Here is a 20,174-nt window from a genome sequence, read left to right as displayed (position 1 = left end):
CTCTGCTCTAAACATTCCTGGCTTGGAGGTCACTTCCCAAGACAGGTAGTTCTCTGCCCAGGCAGTGGGTGGCCAGATAGCCAGGGAAAACGCCTTCTTCCCTAGCTCAATATCCCTTTAGGATACCAAGGACCAAGCCTGAATACAGTAATTCAATTTCCTTCCATAAGACTGAGAAAGTTATTGATGAAATTATGCCTGAAGACTATATAGGGAGTTGAAAAAGAAGTCCAGAATCCTAACTGAGTTTTGGTTTTAGCTGGGAGTGTAAGGAAAGGGAGTGATTTTAGATGTTTTTAATGGGTATTTTTTACCTACAAATGGTGGAGGGTTGGACCCCTCTTAATTAGTAGGAACTAAGGATTCTCTTCTGGCTCTCCTAAGAGAACTCTCATCCAGCATCTCTTAAAGGTTGAGAAGAGCCAAGATGCAGAGGAGAAACAAGTCTGAGAGTTAACAGAGGACCAACCAAGGGGACCTTCTAAGGGCCCTTACCACTCACTGGATTCTGTGATACCAGGTCCCTCTCTGAAGGCAGTGATTCTGCCCTCCCATGAGAAGATGAGAGAGAAGACTCGGGAAGAAGCAAACCTATGAGTTCCCATCCCACTTGGAGACCTTAGAGAAGGAGGTAGAGTTTTAAACAAGATGGAAAGTCAAAGCAACACCCCCAGGCGCTGGACTTTGAAGAAGAAAGTGGGAAGAAGGATTTGGCCCCTTCAGCTGATGCAAAAAAGCACTGAGGTTGATGCAAATGAGACAGATTGCAGGTCTCCATGCTAAATCTTAATTCTGTTCTTTTTCCCTCCAAGGCTTTCTCTGATGTTTCATTTTTAGCCAGATTTCACCTGGATCCATATGTTCAAGGGGACTGGGGCAGGAATGGGCCGAGAAAGTGAGCCATACAGCATGATTTGTCCTCCTAGGGATGGCCCTGGATGTGGGGTCAGAGAAAGAAGCATAAACATGGCCCAAAACAAGAGGCTTGAACCAAAATGTGACTGGCTGCTAATTTAAATTTTCAATTACACACTCCCCCTGCCACCCCCATTCCCAAACTAATAGAGTGCAGACTTCATCAGCCCTCCAGGTCGTGAGGATTGGTTACAATCAAAGCCATATGACAATGCTTTCATATCTGCTCCCCCAAGTGAGATGCTTTTCATTAAGTCCTGGAAGATGGGCCTGGGACTCTGGCTTGCCTGGAATGAACACTCTCCATCCCATGAATGTTTCCATTCCAGACCTGATTAAGATTGTACTGGAAACCCACTGGGAATGACAAATCTGTCCAATTATTTCTCAGGGTCTCTTCTCAGACTGTTCATCCTCTACCCCTGGTGTCTCTAAACTTAACATGAACCTGGGAGTTCTTAGGCTGGGGCTGGGGGACTAGAGGGACCCCAAAGACTTGTCTGCAGTGTGGGGAGGTTAAGGTTTTTATAGATGAGGAAAGTGAGGTAGAACAAAGATTCAAACATAGGCCCTCTGACTCCAAACCAAGTTTTTTTTTTCTTTACTGGTTAAGAGAACCCCATTCCTCACACATTCCCCAATTTTTCCTTTTGAATGGCAACCACATTACACAAATCCAAAAGCCTGTGTTACCCACATTACTGAGGTTTGCCTCCCAGCCTGGCAGAACTAGAAGGGAACTTGCAGGTTGCCTAGTCTAAGACCCAATTAACAGTAGAGAAAATTAAGGCACAGAGCGTGTGATAAATGACTTGTCCATGGTCTTGCAATGAGCATGTGGAAGATCTGGGATCAGAACCCAGGACTCCTAACTCTTAGTCTAGTATTATTACCACTATTCTACATAAGGGGGTGGGACAGTAAATTATGTAGTTATTTCTATATTTTATGTATGGGAGCATAAGATTTAAAGTCTTAAAAGACTGCATCCCAAAGCCTCTGAGCATCTTGTTGGTACAATACAGAGCTCCAGCAAGGCCTGACTCTGCAGGTTCCGGATGCCTCCTAAAATGCTCAGCTTGGAGGACTTTGATGTGGCTGGGGGCCTGGGTTTCCTCAAGTTGATGATGCATTCTTCTAACTCAATGTTGGGAAAAGAGTAGAGGGAGCTTGCTAAGGGGGAGGGTGGAGGAAGCTGGGACCAGGGGAGCTCTTGGGTTTGACATCTGTGGAGGAAATGCAGGCCAAAGCTGCAGAGCCAAGCTTTCAAATGAATGTATGTCTCTCCAGGAAGGGGAAGAAAAGGGGAACAGAAGCAGTTGTCAGAGAGGCTGGAGAAACAAGCCCTAGGTCCCCTGCCTTGGATGCTGCAGGTATCTGGGGTAGCTGAGAGTTCTAGGCACATGGTGAGGGAAGTATTAGGTTCATGTAGGGGCTTCCCCAACACAAGCACCGAATCCCCCTACAGAGCCCTGTGACATCGAGTATAGATAGTTAGAAGCTCCTGCCTGGGCCTGAGGAATGTCTCCTAATCTCCCTGAAGCCTAACAGGCTTATCAGACCATCTGGTTTTGGGAAAAGCCAAATCCACTTGAAATCCATCTGAAGGGAAAAAGGCATTGGAAGAAGGAAAAAAATCCCTAAACCTTCTATCACCCATCGCTGGGTTTTGAAAAGAGGCCTTTTTACGGGAAAGCTTAAACGGATATGCTTAACACTACTGATTTCAGTATTTGCTAGGCCATGCCCTGATATCTCCCTTACTTTCCCTACATAAGGGTGATGCCATTGAATGGGGACGTGAGAATACAAAGGACAGCAGATAGAAGCCAAAGAGTACATCTGTACACAGCTGGCTGGATAGGCTAGTCTTCCAAAGTACAGAGGGGAAAGAAGAATGGGCATTTCTGAGCTCAGTACTGTATACAATCCTGGGTTTGGCCTCTGCATCTGGCCATATAGGCAAAGATGTTTACTGAGCCAAAGGGCATGCTGACCCCCATCCCTCCCATGCGTGGCAGTGGGGGAGGGAAGAGCAGGGTAGATGGAGTGATCTTTAGAAAGCTCAAATGAAGAGAGATCACTTCCCAAACATTCTGGAGGTTGTCAGGACTGGTAGCTGCTGTCTGCCTTCTCCTTTCATTTCCTCATGGCCCCACCCCCTTAGCACAGCCTACCTAGGCCTCCAACCCCAGGAAATGATTCAACCCCTTCTGAGGGAGCTTACCCGACGTCCTTTGGCTCCTCGCATCCCCAGTGGCCCACGAGTTCCAGGAGGTCCCTACAGTGAGAAAACCACGAAGTTAGGAAAGTGCTTTCTTGGGTGGAGGTGGGAGGAAACTGAGGAACCAGCACTATGCCTCTAAGAGAAAGAGAAAAGGTGCTGAAAGCATAGAGGGTTGGATACCCCATTTGGACTTTTGGGTCCAGATCTGAAATTTCTTTGGTAGTTCTTACTAGCTCTGTGAAACTTCCATTGAGGAAACTAACCCTTCCATAGTAGATCATCACCAGCTCTATAGTTTGGAGTCTTAGGGATTGCTTCGGGCAAGATGTCAAGTGACTGGCCCAGGGTCACCTAGTGAGTATGTATCAGAAGGGAAAGCTGATCATATGCCTTCTTTGTTCCCATGCAGGATCTCTAACCACTTCAAAACACAGCTAAGCGAACGCCAATAAACTTGAATTCTCTGGCAGGCCCTTGCAATTCAGAAAAAAATGAGTACAAGGTCCCAATGATGACATGTGCCTGCCCTCTCTAACTGGCTATCAGGTTTGGAATATTCTTTGGCCGCAGCAGTCCATTAAACTATCTGCTTTGTATATGTAGGTAAGGATTTTCCTAGCAGCTGTCAACTTTAAGGAATCAGAGGTATAGGGTGAACTAGTGTGTCAGGTGTTTGTGGCAGGACCAGGGGCACTCTCTCTCCAAAAAGGTGGGTGCAACCATCACTCCATCATTGACTACTTGTCAGGGACAAGTCGGATAAGTCAGTCAGCAGAGGGTGGGATCAGGCCAAGCTACTTTTGGAAGTTTAACAGGTGACAATATCACTCAATAGCCATTTCCCTCCCTTTTCCTCATTCAATAATCAATCACATGGGGAAGTATGGTGACCCTAGAAACCATTTCCTACACACCCTCTAGAATGGTGAAGAGGTCATATCAATGAAACCTGGGTTCAAATGCCTCCTCAGACATTTACTAGCTCTGTGACCCTGGCTAGTTGTTGAATGCACACTGTGGGTCTCAGTTCTCTCACCTGTAAATGAGGGAATGGGACATGATGGGCTCTCAGGTCCCTTCCAAATGCAGATCTATGCTCTCATGATCCTTTCAAAGCCACTCTAGCATCAATCAATTAATGAGCATTGATTGGTGTCAGCACATGTGCTGATGCTGAGGATACATTCTAGAAATGAAATAATCTCTTCTCTTAAGGAGTTTACATTCTAACAGGAGAGACAGCACATGCATCTATAAGTCTAAAAAACATGCCAAAGCTCCTCTCACCCTCACTTAGCTAGTCAGTGTGTAGTAAAAAGACTGTTGGGTACAAAGTCAAGACTTTAGCCTCCTCATCTGTGAAATGGATATAACACTATGCTTCTGTAAGGAAAGTGCTTTGTAAACTATAAAATACTATATAAATGTGAGCTATTAGTATTATTATCAGGTTAAGGCAATAGGATCACCTTGAAAGACTGTGTCCTATCCTAGCCTTTTCCAAGCAAATACTCCTTGAGAAGACCCTGAGACAGACAGCAAAATCTAAGACTACTTTGGTACCAAAGGAAAGAAGAAAGACGGTTTGGGTAGGATTGGGGAGAGGGAGAGAAGGAATGGGAAGATGACAAACAGAAAAGAGAAGGTATGAAGGAGATAGAGGAGAAAAGTAGTAAGGGGAAAAGAAGGAAGAAAGGAGGGGAAAAGAGAAGGAATGAAAACAAGATAGCAAAGGAAGGAGAAATGATAGAGAGGGGGAGAGATGGATGAAAGAAAGGCAGAGAAGAATGAGGAGTGGGAGAAATAAGGGGAGAAAGTGGGAGAAAAGAGGAGAAGGAAGAGAAAAGACAGAAAGAAGGTGTGTCCATTGTCTCATCTCCTCCAGACCCTGAGCCCCATCTGTGTGACTGTGTGGCTACATACACCACAGCGACTACTGTAAAGGTCTGTGTGGAAGTGTGAGTAACGGAATCCTTTTGGAGACTTGGGAAGATTCCCCTGCACTGCCATCTCCCTGATTCCCAGACCGGGTGTGTTCATTTTATGAGCATAGAGAGTATCTCTCCAGCTGCCAGGGGGGAAGCCACAGCCCCTCTTTGGTGTTTGGAAAAATACCTCCATCTGCTGCTCCCATCTCCACTCCTTCCTCAGTGCTCCCAATGCCTAGGAAGAGTGCACCCAACACAAGGCAGACACCAGGCTCTGATGGGTCAAGGAGGGGTGGGGGGTGAGAACACAGGGCAGGCCCTGTTCTGTTAGCCTCTTGTCTGGAGTGGATCCAGGATAAGGCAACTAGTTTAGCTCAAAAAATCAACAGATCCGATTCCTGGATACCAGAGGCAGGGAGGCTGGGCAAGTGTCTGCCATTTTTATGGGGCTATCTCCTAACTACAATACGTGTGCAATCTGGAACTGGGGAATTCCAAAACACAAAGTGAGAGGTAGGGCTGGAGCCTGCTCGTGGCTCAGCCACTAATTTTGGGGAATCACACACACACAACAGCTTGGTTCAACGTAAAGATGTAACCCTAAGTTTGCCTCTGACTATAACCCTAAACCCAAGTTCATTTCTGATCTGAAGTCAGAGCACCTTAGAGCCCTGTTTCTACTGGGGCTACTCCATGTATGACATTGAACAAAACACCACCTCTCTGGGCTGCAGTTTCCTCATCTGCAATAAGCACCAGAGAGCTTCTAAAGTTCCTTCCAGATATAGATGTATGGCCCTATAATATTATTTAATACATGCCCATGGCCTCTGGATTGTCATTACCTGGGCACTCTGAGGGGTACCTGGTTGCTTGGTAGGAAGTTGTCCCACCCCACCCCCAAGCCCCTGGGGTCCAACTTTCAAACAAAGTTCAAAATAAATCAGTGATGACGGCAACAGAAAGGAAGACACAGTCTGTTCTCCCCCCTTTCTGAGCCTCCTTCTCTACTGAGCCAAAGGTTCCCTTCCCGGTTCCTAGTGTTATTACAGCTCAGGTTAGAGCCTCCTCAAAGGCACACAGGCCAGGATTTGGCTACAGCATCCACATAACTGGGAGGAATGAGCCACAGCTGGACTTAATAAGGCTGGAGATTTCACATGCAAGAGAGCTGCTGATTTCCACGTGGTGATCTCCCAGACCCTCAGGTTCCATTTCCCTGAGGTCTTATTCTTGAGGATCAGGCATGGTACTCCCTAAAGCATACTGCTCCAAAGTTCACTCACCCATCATTTTGTGGGGCCTGTTAGTGACTCTCCGGTCTTTTTGATGCCCAATGTATGGCTGGGGAGACTGAAGATTAGAAGGGCTAAGTGGGGGAGGGGAGCCAAGATGGTAGAGGAGGGACCCAGCTGAGCTCTCCCAACATTCCCCTCCTAACAACTTTAAATTAACACCTCAAATAAAATTCTGGAGCAGCAGAGCCAACAAAAGATCAGAGGGAGACATTTTTCCAGTCTAAGACAACTTAGGAGGTCTACAGGAGAGGTCTGTAACACTGGGGTGGGCGCAGGCCTGGAGCACAGCAAAGTACCAGCTTTGGAGGTGGTCATGACAGCAGCACCAGCAGCAGCTTTCAGAGCTCCCAGTCTAGAGATGGTAAGGGGGTGGGACAACTGGTCAGAAAGAGAACAGAAGGAATCCTTTGCTGGCACTAGGTATAGCTGACACTGATTGGTAACTCTATTGTCATAGTTAGCTCTGGGTTGCAGTTCCAGGGAGGAGAGGAGAGTTTGTGGTTAGTCACAAGGGAGCAGAGACCCTGCTCACAGGTCCAGGGCCAAGAAGAGCAGTAGTACTTGCAGCCGCAGGGGAGCAGGGGACTGTCCCAGGTAAAGACTGAATGGCAGACTAGGAGAGCAGTGACCACACCTCTCCCAGGATAACACAACTTGGAGCCCTGAAAACCTGCAGATCCACAGAACTAGCTCTGAAAATAGCAGTACAAAAAGCAATTGAAGCTTGGAACAATGTCTTCCTACCCCCCACCCCTACCCCAGGTGAGCAGAGCCTAGCTTTAACATGAAGTTCAAAGTGAAGAAATAAGTTGGGCAGATAAACAAATAGCAAATAAAGGGAACTTGATCATAAAAAGCTACTATGGTGGCAGAGAATGCCAAGACAAACTCAGAAAACAGGAATGTGAAAATAGCTACAAGCAAAGCCTCAAAGACAAATGCTAATTGGACCTGAGGCCAGTGAGAATACCTGGAACAATCAAAGAACAAAATAAGAGTGGTAGAGGAAAAATTGGGAAAAGAAATGAGAGTGATGCAAGAAAATTAAATAACAGCCTGGTTAAAAAAAAGACACAAAAATACTAAAGAAAATAATCACCTTAAAAACAAAATTGACCCTAATGGTAAAAAAAAGTACAAAAATTCACTGAAGATAAGAATTCCTTAAAGAGCATAATTGGGCATCTGGAAACTAATGACTCCATGAGATTGTAAGAAGCAATTAAACAAAATCAAAAGAATGATAAAATAGAAGAAAAATGTGAGCTATCTCATTAGACAAACAATGACCTGGAAAATAGATTAAGAAAAGATAATTTAAGAATTATTGTACTACTTCTGAAAGCCATGATCAAAAAAGGGCCAAGATGATAATATATTTCAAGAAATTATAAAGTTCTGATATCTTCCAGAGGGTAAAATAGAAATTGAAAGTATCCACCTATCACCTCCTGAAAGAGATCCCAAAATGAAAACTCCCAGGAATATTATAGCCAAATTTCAGAGTTCCCAGATCAAAGATAAAATACTTAAAGCAGTCAGAAAGAAAACAATTCCAATCTTGTGGAGCCACAGTCAGGATAACACAAGATTTAGCAGTTTCCATGTTAAAGAAAACAGAGGACTTGGAATATGATATTCCAGAAAGCAAAGGAGCTAGAATCACAACCAAGAATAACCTACACAGCAAAACTGATTATCATTCTTCATGGGAAAATGGATATTTAATGAAATAGAGGACTTCCAAGGATTCCTGATGAAAAGACCAGAGATGAGGAGAAAATTTGACTTTCAAATACAAGACTCAAGAGAAACATAAAAAGGTAAACATGAAAGAGTAATCATAAAAGACCCAATGGAATTAAATTGTTTAAATTCCTTTATGAGAAGAGGATATATGTAAGTCCTAAGAACTTTTTCATTATTAGGGCAGTTAGAAGGAATCTGCATAGTCAGAAAGCACCAATGTGAGTCAATTATGTTGGGATGACCTCAAAAAGGAATGTAGGAGAAAGAGGAATGCAATGGGAGAAGGGGGAAGAGAGAGGTAGAACTGAACAAATTTTCTCACATAAAAAAGGTACACAAGGAAGAGTTTTTATAGTGGAAGGGAAAATGGGAGGAAGGGGTTGGAAGACAATGTCTGAACCTCGCTCTTATCAGAATTGGTTCAAAGAAAGAATAAATATATATTATATATATATATAAATAAATACATTTATATATATTTATTTATATATACACACACATATGCAGTTGGGTATAGAGAGCTTTCTTACTCAATAGAGAGGGGAAGGGGATAAGATATATGGGGGGAATGATAAAGGGGAGAGCAGATTGGGGGAGGCAATGGTCAGAAGCAAAACAGACTTCTGAGAAGGGACAGGATAAAAAGAGAGAGAAGGATAAACAGAGAAAAATGGGATGGAAGGAAATGCACAGTTAGTGATCATAACTTTGAATACAAATGGGAATCAGCTAACCCATAGAATGGGAGTAGATAGAAGAATGGATTGGAAACCAGAATCCAATAATATGTTGTGAACAAGAGACACATTTGGAACAGAAAGACACAGACAGAGTTGAAATGAAGGGCTGGAATAGAGTCTATTTTATCCTTCAACTGAAGTGAAGAGGGAAGAGGTAGCAGTCATGATCTCAGACAAAGCAAAAGCAAAAATAGACCTAACTGAAAGAGATAATCAGGGAAACTACATTTGGCTAAAAGGCACCAAAGGCAATGAAGTAATATAAAAAAAATTTACAGCAACTTTCCCTGATAAAGAGAAATATATTCTCAAATATATAGAGAACTGAGTAAAATTTATTTTAAAAAATGGTCAAAGGATATGAAGAGGCAGTTTTCAGATAATCAAACCTATCTTAGGAATATGAAAAAAATGCTCTAAATCACTGCTGATTAGAGAAAGGCAAATTAAAACAACTCTGAGGCACCACCTCACATCTATCAAAAATGACAAATGCTGGAGGAGATGAGGAAAACAGGTACATTAATGAACTGCTGTGGAGTAGTAAACTGGTCCAACCCTTCTGGACAACAATCTGGAACCCAAAGGGCTATAAAATTGTGTATACCTTTTGGTCCAGCAAAACCACGACTAGGTCTGTACCCCAAAAAGATCAAAGGAAAAGGACCTAATTGCACAAAAATATTTATGACAGCTCTTTTTGTAGTGGCAAAGAATAGTAAATTGAGGGGATGCCTGTCAATTGGGGAATGGTTGAATAAGTTGTGGCATCTGATTATGATGGAGTACTATTGGGCTATAATAAATTATGAGAGGGGTAATTTTAGAAAAAACAAAACAAAGCAAAAAACATGGCGAGACCCATATAAACTGATGCGAAGCAAAGTGAGAAGAACCAGGAGATCATTGTGCTTAGTAACAGCAACGATGTAATGATGATCAACTAAGAAAGTCTTGGCTACTCTGATCAATACTGTCATCTAACACAATTCCAAAGGGCTCATGATGAAAAAATGCCATCCACCACCAGAGAGAAAACTGATGAACTCCAAGTGAAAATTAAAGTATAATTTTTTTAATTTATTTTTTGCTTTTCTTTCCAATATGGCTAACATGAAAATGTTCTGCATGATTTCACATGTATAATTGATACCATATTGTTTGCCTTTTCATGGGTGGGGGAGGGGCAAGAGGGAAGGAGAGGCTCTGGAACTCAAAATTTTAAAAGAATGTTAAAAATAAATAACTAATAAATATATTTTTTAAATGAAGGTATAAAAGTACGTTTTTTTTCAAAGAAGGGCTAAGTGCCTTGCCCCGGGAGTTTGGAAAGGGACCCAGGAATCCATCCTGAGATAGCGTCCCCAGCTGCCAAGGTGGCCCTTCCCTCTGATTGAATTCCTCAAGCTGGCCCTGTTCCCAGCCAGCTTGCTAAGATAGAAGGTTGGAGTAACTTGATTTGTAGTGTCAGGATTGAGTTGGCTTCCTGAGTTTCTAGACCAGGTGTGGATTCTGGTTCACATGCAGCTTTCCTCCAGTCTGACCCTGCCCTTATGCCCTGGCAATTGGTCAGCACTCTCTTGATATGTAGGTACAAAGACCCAGACAATTAATGGAACTTAATACCAGCCCTGCTGTCTGGGCCTGTCTTCCTGACCTCTGCCTGCATTCTAAATCCTCGTCCGGTCTGCTGACAGCTTGTGTCTTTGTGTTTATAAATCTAAAATATTCTGCTTGGCATTCAAGGCCAATCTCACCCATCCAGGCTTACCAATCAATCAACTAACAAGCATTTTGCTAAGTGATATGTGCCAGGTGCTGGTGGCATAAAACAAAAATGAAACAGTCCCTGCCCTCATGGAGGTTATGTTCTATTGACAATTCCAGGGATTCTCTTCAATCCTCCAGGAGGAACTTTATATCCCTTGGCTCATTTTGGTTTCTCTTACTTAAAACTAACTCCTTTCTCCTCTCTGAATCCTGAGAAATCAGAATCCTCTGAGTCCCCACTATCTATCAAAGCCCAGCTCAGCTCCTTTCTCTGGTAGAGCAGAAAGAAATCTGAACCTGGAATTATAGCACCAGGTTTAAATCTCATTGTTACTTATAGCTTAAATGTTCCCAGGCAAATTACTTGACCTCTGTAGGTCTCAGTCTTCTTATTTATAAAATAAAGGGGCACCTAGGTGGCGCAATGAATAGGTCACTGGCCTGAATAGGTCAGGAGGGCCTGAATTCAAATCCAGCCTCAAATACTTGACACACTTACTAGCTGTGTGACCTTGGGTAAGTCACTTAACCCCAACTGCCTTGCCTTCCCCCCTCCAAAAACAAACAAACAAATAAAATAAAGGGGTTGTACTAACATATGGTGAGCTAGAGCTAGCTCATATGGGCTTAAGAGAGCTAGTTGCTAATTTTTCAGCACAAGATTTACAGCTTGTAAATCAGCAAATGCTCCAAATCAGGGTTTGATGTATTGTCTTGCAGATTGTCCAGACTTAAGGAAGTACAGGAAAAATTTTAATAATGCAGATTAAATTTAAAAGTGTATCATGCATATTCCCCCCTACCCCCCAATAAGCCAGTGGTTAACCATTTACCAGCATACTCCTGTAACCTGTTTTGTGTCACTGATCCCCATGGCAGTCTAGTGAAGCCTATGGGCCCCTCCTTTCTCAGGATAATGATTTACATGCATAACATAAAATACGTAGGATTACAAAGCATTCCAATTCTATTGAAACACAATTATCAAAATATTTTTAAAAAACAAGTTCACTAATCCCAGGTTAAGGATTCTGGAGTGGATGATCTCTCCTTTACAACTCTAAATGATCTAACCATTCCTGACTACTCCTTATCGAATTAATTTCCTTCTCCTTTGGATTTAGAATCTGAACTAAATAAATTACCCTTTTGGTTCCATGGTGTCAGTATTGTCTCCCCACTGGATGCTAAGTTCCTTGAGGGCAGGGACCATGTCTCCTCCTTTTATGTCTTCATGCAATTAGCACAGGACCCGATACATGAGTAGAGTACTCAATGAAATGTTTATTCATTGAGACTGATCAGCTGCCTCACCTTGGAAGGGTGAGGGCAGCCAGGGAGTAGAACAGCATCCTAGGCCTGATTGCAGGAAAGGAATGACCAGTGTGGGGGGAGGAGGGATTTGGCCAAGAAGAGCAAGGCATCTAGCCAGCTCTGTGGGTGCCCATGGGGAGGCTAGAAATGGTCCCTTCTCCTTGCCTGTTCCAGACCAAACTAACCACTTGGCACAGGAAGCTCAGCCCTACTGGAAGCAGCCTTAAAGCCCCTTTGTGCCGTGGGCTCCACAAAACCCAATTTGGCCCATGCCTGTGCTGAATGAACTGGGCACACTGCTGGTTCTCTGATACAGGAACAGAATGCCTTCCATGCTGCCTGCTTGAAAAGTGACTTGGCTGGCAGGGCAGAAGCAGGCCGATCCCCTCTTCAGCCCCTCCACCCAAAAGACAGCACACAGTAGATATTCCCTGGCAGAAAGTTGATGGTAAAGCTTGTGGCCTAAGCCACAGACTAAGAGCTAAGGATCCTGGGTTCCTTTAACCACTGAAAAGAGCACTCAACATCTGGAATGAAATCTTTAGTTCAAATCTTCCTCTGATATTAACTAGCTATGTGGACTTGGCCATTTTTACCTCCCATGAGCCTCAGTTTTCTCATATGTAAAATGGGGGTAAAAAATCTCATGTGATCTACTTCATAGGGTGAGGAAAACACTCTGTAACCCTTAAAATGATGTAGAAACATGACTTCTTATCATGTGCAAGGCACTTGCCCTCTGGTTCTCTCAGGATCACCCCTAGGAGGGAATGGGTTGTGTCAAAGGTGTGAGTGGCATCTTGCTGCCTACAGTGGAAACCCTGGTTCCCTGGAATATCTGTCTTCCCCTGAGAGGCAGGAAAAATTTTTACAGGGAGGTAGCAAAGGTGGGGAGAGTTTGAGTCACACAGTAGACCAGTGAGAGTACAAGGATTTGAACTCAGTTCCCATTTTTGAGCCAGTATTCTACTACTGAACTATACTGCCTTTCTTTCCTCTCTCTGCCCTAGAACTGAGTTTATTTCTGGCTTATTTCCATGGCAACCACTACCATAATAATTATTATTAATCAATTCCTACAGAATGGGGAAAAGTTTTTATCTGATTTGTTGGCTGGGACTACCCCTTTCTCATCCAACAGGAGAGATTCCCATTGGAGATACACATTAATCAAGGCCAGGGTATTCCTTCTGCCTGGAGAGAGATAATTGATAGAATATGTGGGGAAGTGATGGCAGATGCCAGTGACAAGATGCTTGTTTTTCATTAAGTAATTCTCAAGCAATAGGAGCCCAGTTAGCCAGATTCGGCCTCCTGATCCCCAGCTCAAATCAACATCTGGCCCTGGGAGCACTGGGGTCTCTTGCCAAAGATCAGTGCAAGCATATAGAGAAGAATTATCAGTGCAGATCATGGAATTTGAAAGGGGGGAGCTCTCTCCTCATCAGCATCATCTCCACAACCATCATGCTGACATCATGTTTTACAGTTTACAAAGCACTTAGCTCAGAGCAATCCCATGAGTTAGGTAGGAGGCTACTGCACCAGACTAGACAAGTGGTGATAATGTCATGAACCAGAGTGTTGGTAACAGAAATAAAAGACATGGGGCAGAGACTGAGAGGAAAAACTGAAGAGACAGATTAATTATGGGACTCAAGAGAGGGAAGACTCAAAGATGAAATGACCCCTGGATCTATATCTTCAGCCCCATGTTCTCCCCTGATTTCCAGTCCTACATCTTCAGCTGCCTACTGGACACCTTCATCTAAATGCCCCTCTAACCTTTCAAATTCTATAAGTCCAAAACAAAACCTATCTTCTTTCCTCCTAAATCTGTGCTCTGTATGGGAAGACGGGCATACTCATATACTATAGATAGATCTATGAATTGGTTCAAGCCAGAGGTGGGGAACCTTCAGCTTTGAGGCCACACGTGACCCTCTAGGTCCTCAAGTGTAGCCCTTAATCCAGTCAAAGAGCTGTACTTGAGGACCTAGAGGGTCACGTGTGACCTCAAGGCTGAAGGTTCTCCACCCTTGGTCCAAGCAATCTGAAAAGCAAGTTAGAGTTATGCTTAAAAAGTAAACTGTACATACCCTTTGACCCAGAGATCTCACTGCTAAGTATATACCCCCAAAGAGTTCAAAGAGAAAAAGAAAGATGCCAAAATATTCATAGCAGTGCTTCTTGTGATAGCAAAGAACTGGAAACAAAGTAGGTGGCCATTGTTTGGGAAATGGTATGTGTACAAACTCCAGCCATGAATGTAATGGGATATCAGAGTTCTGTAAGAGATAAACATGAAGAATACAGCAAGGCAAAGCAAAGATGTGAAACAAAGAATAGTCAAGTAAGCACCAGCAGGAAAACGGCCCACAGTGATGACAATGGAAATGGAAAGAATAACAAACTGAACACTTTACAATTAATACTAGCTAAACTTGGCCCCGGGAGAGTGGAGAAAACGGGCCTTCTTTGAAGAGGAAGAGTATTACATACACTGTCACACTTAATTGGTTTTGCTGAACTGCCTCCTTTGCTGTTTCTTTTTAAATTTTTGCTACAAGGGATGGCTCGCTAGGGAGGAAAATGAATGTAATGTTCAAATGAAATATATTAATAAAAACAAAATTATATATACACATATATACATACATGCATGCATATGTACATGTATATACACATACACACACAATCTTCATCTCCATCCAATTCCCTGTCTTTGTTGGGAATGATGGAAGATTCTTCTCTAACCAATGCTGTGAGTCTTCACTCTTCCCTTCCCTATTTTCCAAATTAATTTCAAATTTTCAGTGGCATCATTTTCCCTTTAGCACCAAATATAGTTTGGTCTTTCAAGGCTTCCCATAATCTGGCCCAGCCCTATCCATCCAACTATCCCTTAATCCAACTCCCTTACTGTAAAGATTGAGATGCTGAGGCAAAAGGAAATAAAATGGCAGGCATCAGAGAATTCGGGCTATGACCTCAGGCCCTCTGACTGGAGAGCCAGTGTTCCTAAGTGGGTCCTTGCTCAGGGATTACTGTTAAGATAGTACTTACTGGGGGCCCAGGATCTCCAGGATCTCCGACTCCACCAGCTGTCCCGGGATGACCCTAAAAAGAGGAGTGGGAGGAATAATTGTGATAAGCTCATAAAGATAAAACTTCTTACTTCAAGTCCTGCCCTCAGCTAACCTAAGTAACTACAGCTAAGGTAGCATCAAGGTCATGGGTTTAGAGGCCAGGTCCCTGGGAACCCTAAGTTCTCTCCTCCTTAATGATGGGAAGGATGCATGGAAGGATCTTGAAGCACTGAGTTGAGGTATGAAGAGAAGAAGGCAAAGAGAAGGAGACAGGACAGAAGGAAAACTACATCCTAGAGAAAAGAGCAAGCATTTATTAAGCAACTGCTTTGTAGGTGGAAATACCAGTCTGGAGATCAGGGGAGAGATTAAAAAAAAAAACAATCCTTGACCTCGAGGAGCTTACATTCTATTGGATGAGATAACATGTGCATATATAGGTAAATAAAAATATTCACAAAGTCAATATGAGGTAAATTTGGAAGGTGAGAGCATTAGCAGCTGGGAAGGATCAGGAAAAGGGTCATATAGAAGGTGTTTGAGAAGAGATCTGAAGGAAACCAAGAGGGTAGAAGTGATATGAGAAAGAATGCCAAAATGGTGGACCACCATGGAGTATTATGTGAGAACCAGCAGGAAAGCCAGCTTGACTGGAGCTGAGAATGTAGGAAGGAGAGTAATGAATAATAAGGTTGGAAAAGTAGGTTGGGGCCATGTAGTGAAGGGCTTTAAAAGTTAAACAGAGGAACTTCTATTTGATTGTAGTCACAATAGGGAGTCATGGAGTTCATAGAATAGGGGAGTGGCATGGTCACACCTGCACTTTAGGAAAAGAGAGAGTGGGGATAGAGTGAGAGAATGCAGACTTACTCCTTACCATCGACCCCTTGGCTCCAGGGGCACCTGGCGGTCCCATTGCACCTCGGCCACCCTTCAACAAAGGAGAAATGTCAGTGAGTGCATAGGAATCAATTGATCAATAAGTATTCATTTAGCACCTCTTATGTATAGGGCATTTTGAGAGGCTGGGAGGTTAAAAAACAAAAGTGAAACAGTTTCTGCACTCAAGGAGCTAATATCTCACTGGGAAGAGATCATCACTTGCAAATATCTAGCTGTACATATACACTAAGCACAAAATAAATGCAAGGTGATTTTGAGGGGAGGGGAAAGCAGCCTGGGGATTAGAAAGTAGCACTTAGGCTGAGTCTTAAAGGACACAAAGTATTCTCAGAGTTCAAATCCCATCTCAAACACTTACAAATTGTGTAACCCTGGGCAAGTCACTTAACCTCTCTCAGCCTCAGTTTCCTCATCTACCCCACAGAGTTGGTATGAGAATCAAGTGTAATAAATGCTTTGCAAATTTTAAAGTGCTATGTAAATGTTAGTTATCATTATTATCATTAGGATATAAAGGGAGGGTTGAAAAAAATAAAGGGAGGATTATTATGGGAACTGGCCTATTTCTGAATGTCTGCTTTCCTGGGGTTTAATTGCTCCTGTCTATTCAGACATCAGCTTCTCACCTAGCCATGTTTAGCATCAGCCATCAGCTACAGATGCATCTATTCCCGATTGAGATATGGGTTTGGGATGAGATTAGTGGGATAAAGTTCCCATTGATGGCGTGGGACAATCTTCTTCCTTCCTACCCATCACGTGACCATCTCCCTTCTTTATATAACATTTCAAGGTCAACTTTCTCTGGGAAGCCTTATACAACAAAATTCCCCAATACCAATCTAGTCATAGAACCTTTCCTCCCGACAACATGCTTAGATAATGATTGTATCCAAGCCCTTCACAATCCAAATCCAACCTACATGTACCCTGTGCTTCAACCAACAGGAAGCAGCTGTGGGGCAGAGGGAGGACGCTTGATATGTATTCCAAAGGCCTGGCCTTGAATGCTGGATCTATAAGGGCACTTATATGAATGCTGGGGCACTCTGGACTAGGAATTTCACCTTGTCTGTAGAACGGGGATGATGACAATACTTGAACTACAAACAGCACAAGGTTGTGTGAAGATCAAATGAAATTATATGAATACGTCCAGCCCTTCAGCTCCCCTCATTATTATTACTCACTTTTTCCCAGAAATGCTCTCTCACACCTTCTTCATGCTATTCTGTTTGCCTGGAATGTTTCCTCTTTCATTTCCTGTTAAACGCCTACTCAACCTTCAGATACTAACTCTTCCATGAGCCTACCTTGATTACTTCAGCCAGATGTGATCTCTCCCTCCACGGAATTCTCAAAGCACTGTTTGTACCCCTCCTCACTGCAATCTGCCTTCTATTGCGATCTGTGTAGCCTTAGACTACGAGCTCTGAGAAAAGGTGTGATGGTCTTATTTATCCGTGTAGCTTGGTACTGTCCTTCAGAGGCTCCAAAATGTTTTCTGAATGACATGCAAGCCTAGACAGCACCAGGATCTCCAGGTGGCCCTCTGGAGCCACCTCTCACATACACACACAAGTCGGGGTTTTCCTTCAGCAGAGACGGTTTTGATTAAGGAACTGCTAATTATATTGTTCCTTTTGATTCCTATTTGGTACCATTTGCTTCTGGTTTAAATTTGGCTTGGGCTGGGTTGGATCTACAGATGCCGATGTGTCAACAGAAGGCATTTCCTTCCCTTCCTGCCCTTCCCATCTCTTCACTCCTCCCCTTGCCTCAGTCCCTGGTTGCCTGAGCAAGAACTGGATTCTGAGGAGTTGTTCGATAGATCAGATGCTCAAAAACTGGGCAGCTATTCCAAAAGACTCAGGATGGAGAGAGGTGTCTACATTCAGAGAAAGAACTAGAAAGAACAGAGTTTGAATGCAGATTGAAGCAAATTGCCTGTTCTCCTTCTTTTTCTTGTTTGGTTTTGTTTCCTCTTTTCCCTTGTTCATTCCATTGTTACAATCTTTCTTTATAACCTGACTAACGTCTAATGTGGAAATATTTGCAGATACTATACTTGATTGTATGCCGCCATGGTCGGGAGATGGGGGAGGAGAGAGAAGGGGAGAAAATTTGAAACTCAGGGGATTGTGGAACTGAATCTTGTAAACTGAAAGTAAAGAAACAAATTAATAAAGACCAATGAAATTTTAAAAATTAAAACTGTTTTTAAAAACAACCAGTTACACTGAACGCTTATTTTGGAGTGAGCCTTATACAGGGTGGGATGCTGGTGTGTAAGATGTGGACTCTGTGCACAAGGGACATCACAGACTGACCTTGTTTTCAATAAGTACGTTACAGTCTTAGCATTCACTCTGGGCCCAGGATTCTGCCCCTGGGTCTAGCTAAGCCTCTGCCTGGATGGCCATCTCTGACATTAGGGGTACCTCTCTGGAAGTGGCCCTGCCCCATAGAGAAGCATCCTGTATCCATAGAGAGCACAGATAACTTGGTTCTACCCAAGAACCAAAATCTGTGCCTAGTGGATACTATCCTGGCTGCTGTGTCCCCTGGAGAACCAGGCTGTGTCTGCACTGGCAATAGTCCTTATCTGTGTTGGGTTGGGAGGAGGGAGTAATAATCTGTAATGTCATTTGACCTCTGTTTGCCTTAGTTTCTTCACCTGTAAAATGGGAGTAATCATAGCACCTACCTCCCAAGGTTAGTGAGAGGCTCAGATGAGATAACAATTATAAAGTAGTAGTAGCACTTAGTAGTAAGGGCTATATAAATGTTAGTCAGTATTCTTACTGTTGCTAATGTACTACATTCCCAAATGGATTTCTGGTGGGCCAAAGTGAAAGAATGTCCTCTTTCCTAGAGGGATCAGGAAATGGAATTGGGCATCTCTTCTGGCTTTATACTCAATAAGGTGTTTTCATATATAAAACAAATCCACTCAAGACATATGGATCACACCTCAAATCCATCACCTTATGCACCATGCAGTCAAACGGATGAATTCATTGAGGAAGTCCAGACTGAGGTCCATGTGGCTATACCACTCTGGTCCTATTAACCAGCCCTCAGGGTTCTGGATGATCCTGACAAATCAGAGTGGGCAGGTAAGACAAAGTGAGCAAAGCCCTGACATGTGGAGGGGAAGCCAGGTGGTGCTGAAGGGAGTGATAGTTAAGCACCAGAGGGAATAGAAGACAGGAAACAAATGCAAGGCAGCCATGGAGAACACCAGACAATGGTCCTTTGACAGCTTACTCCCTAGCCCCCAAATGCCAAGTTGCAACTTCTGCCAACAGAGCTTGTTCAGGTCTTTGGACGAGGAACAACAGAGCTAAGAGTAAACTGAGACAGGGTTTTTAATTCCCAAAACAGCAGCTTCCATCACCTTAACCCGCCCCCAAAATGTGCTGGACTCCTTTATTTTTTAAAATACAACCTACCTTCTCTCCGATGATTCCTGGCTCTCCAACCAGACCGATAAATCCCATCAGGCCCTGTGAGAAACATTTTTTTTAAAGTAGGAAAGAAAGTGAATTTGGGGATGTGTTGGGCTGTTTAAAAAATGGTGCTGTGTGTTTTTTTCTTGTCCCTTAGCTGAATTCTCCAAGTGTCTCTAGTCTACTGAACAGTAATTATTGGCGGGCAGAAGGACTGTTGGAGAGAGGAGGGTTTGTCCCACTCTAGCCTTCCTTGATCCAGTTGGTTCAGCTTTTTGAGCCAACTGGAGGATGGAGTGCCAGGGTTCCTGTGAGCTGCACACACTCTGCCTACCCCAGGAATGGGTCTGGGAGGGTGGCCAGGACAGCAGGGTCCTCTAACCCAGAGGTGTCAAACACAGCAAGCTGAGGGACCAACACTCCTGAGTGCTGCCCAGACTGGATGAAAATATAATTGGTAAACATTTCACAAAATAAATAAAAATGTAATATAATATAGATAATGTTAATATGTGGTTTTCTCATGGATCCTAATATAGGGTTTATTGGATTCCTTTTCAATTTTAGTTTGATACCACTGCTCTAATACAGTTCAGAAGAGAAGGGGGAAAGACAGCTTGGGAGTAAGGAGAAGTTGTCCCATTAAGTCTTTGTTCCCATCTTCTGTGTCTCCTTGTTGCTACTAAGTAAGAAACCAAGAACTCCTGTGCTTGGATGAAGACACTGAATGTATATAGCCCAAGCCAAGGAAATTGATCAAAATCTGGAAATCTGAGAACTTTTACTATC

General features: G+C 43.3%; 1 protein-coding gene across 1 annotated transcript in view; it reads right to left on the bottom strand.

Annotated features, from left to right (window-relative positions):
* COL27A1 (collagen type XXVII alpha 1 chain) overlaps nucleotides 1-20,174 on the bottom strand; it is a 259,247-nt gene that overhangs the window by 81,508 nt on the left and 157,565 nt on the right. Inside the window, exons 25-28 of the mRNA XM_069062697.1 lie at nucleotides 19,389-19,442; nucleotides 15,908-15,961; nucleotides 15,008-15,061; nucleotides 3,143-3,196 (exon numbers count right to left, since the gene is read on the bottom strand). Of these exons, the coding sequence (XP_068918798.1) occupies nucleotides 3,143-3,196; nucleotides 15,008-15,061; nucleotides 15,908-15,961; nucleotides 19,389-19,442 (216 nt within the window). The remainder of the gene's footprint in view (nucleotides 1-3,142; nucleotides 3,197-15,007; nucleotides 15,062-15,907; nucleotides 15,962-19,388; nucleotides 19,443-20,174) is intronic.

The sequence above is a fragment of the Petaurus breviceps genome, unplaced genomic scaffold (genome assembly GCF_028583685.1).
Source record: "Petaurus breviceps papuanus isolate PSGF00001 unplaced genomic scaffold, PetGlider_PUasm1.0 90503, whole genome shotgun sequence".
NCBI classification, from domain to species: Eukaryota; Metazoa; Chordata; class Mammalia; order Diprotodontia; family Petauridae; genus Petaurus; species Petaurus breviceps.
Note: the sequence above shows the minus strand (reverse complement) of the source record. Positions and strands in the feature narration are given on the sequence as shown.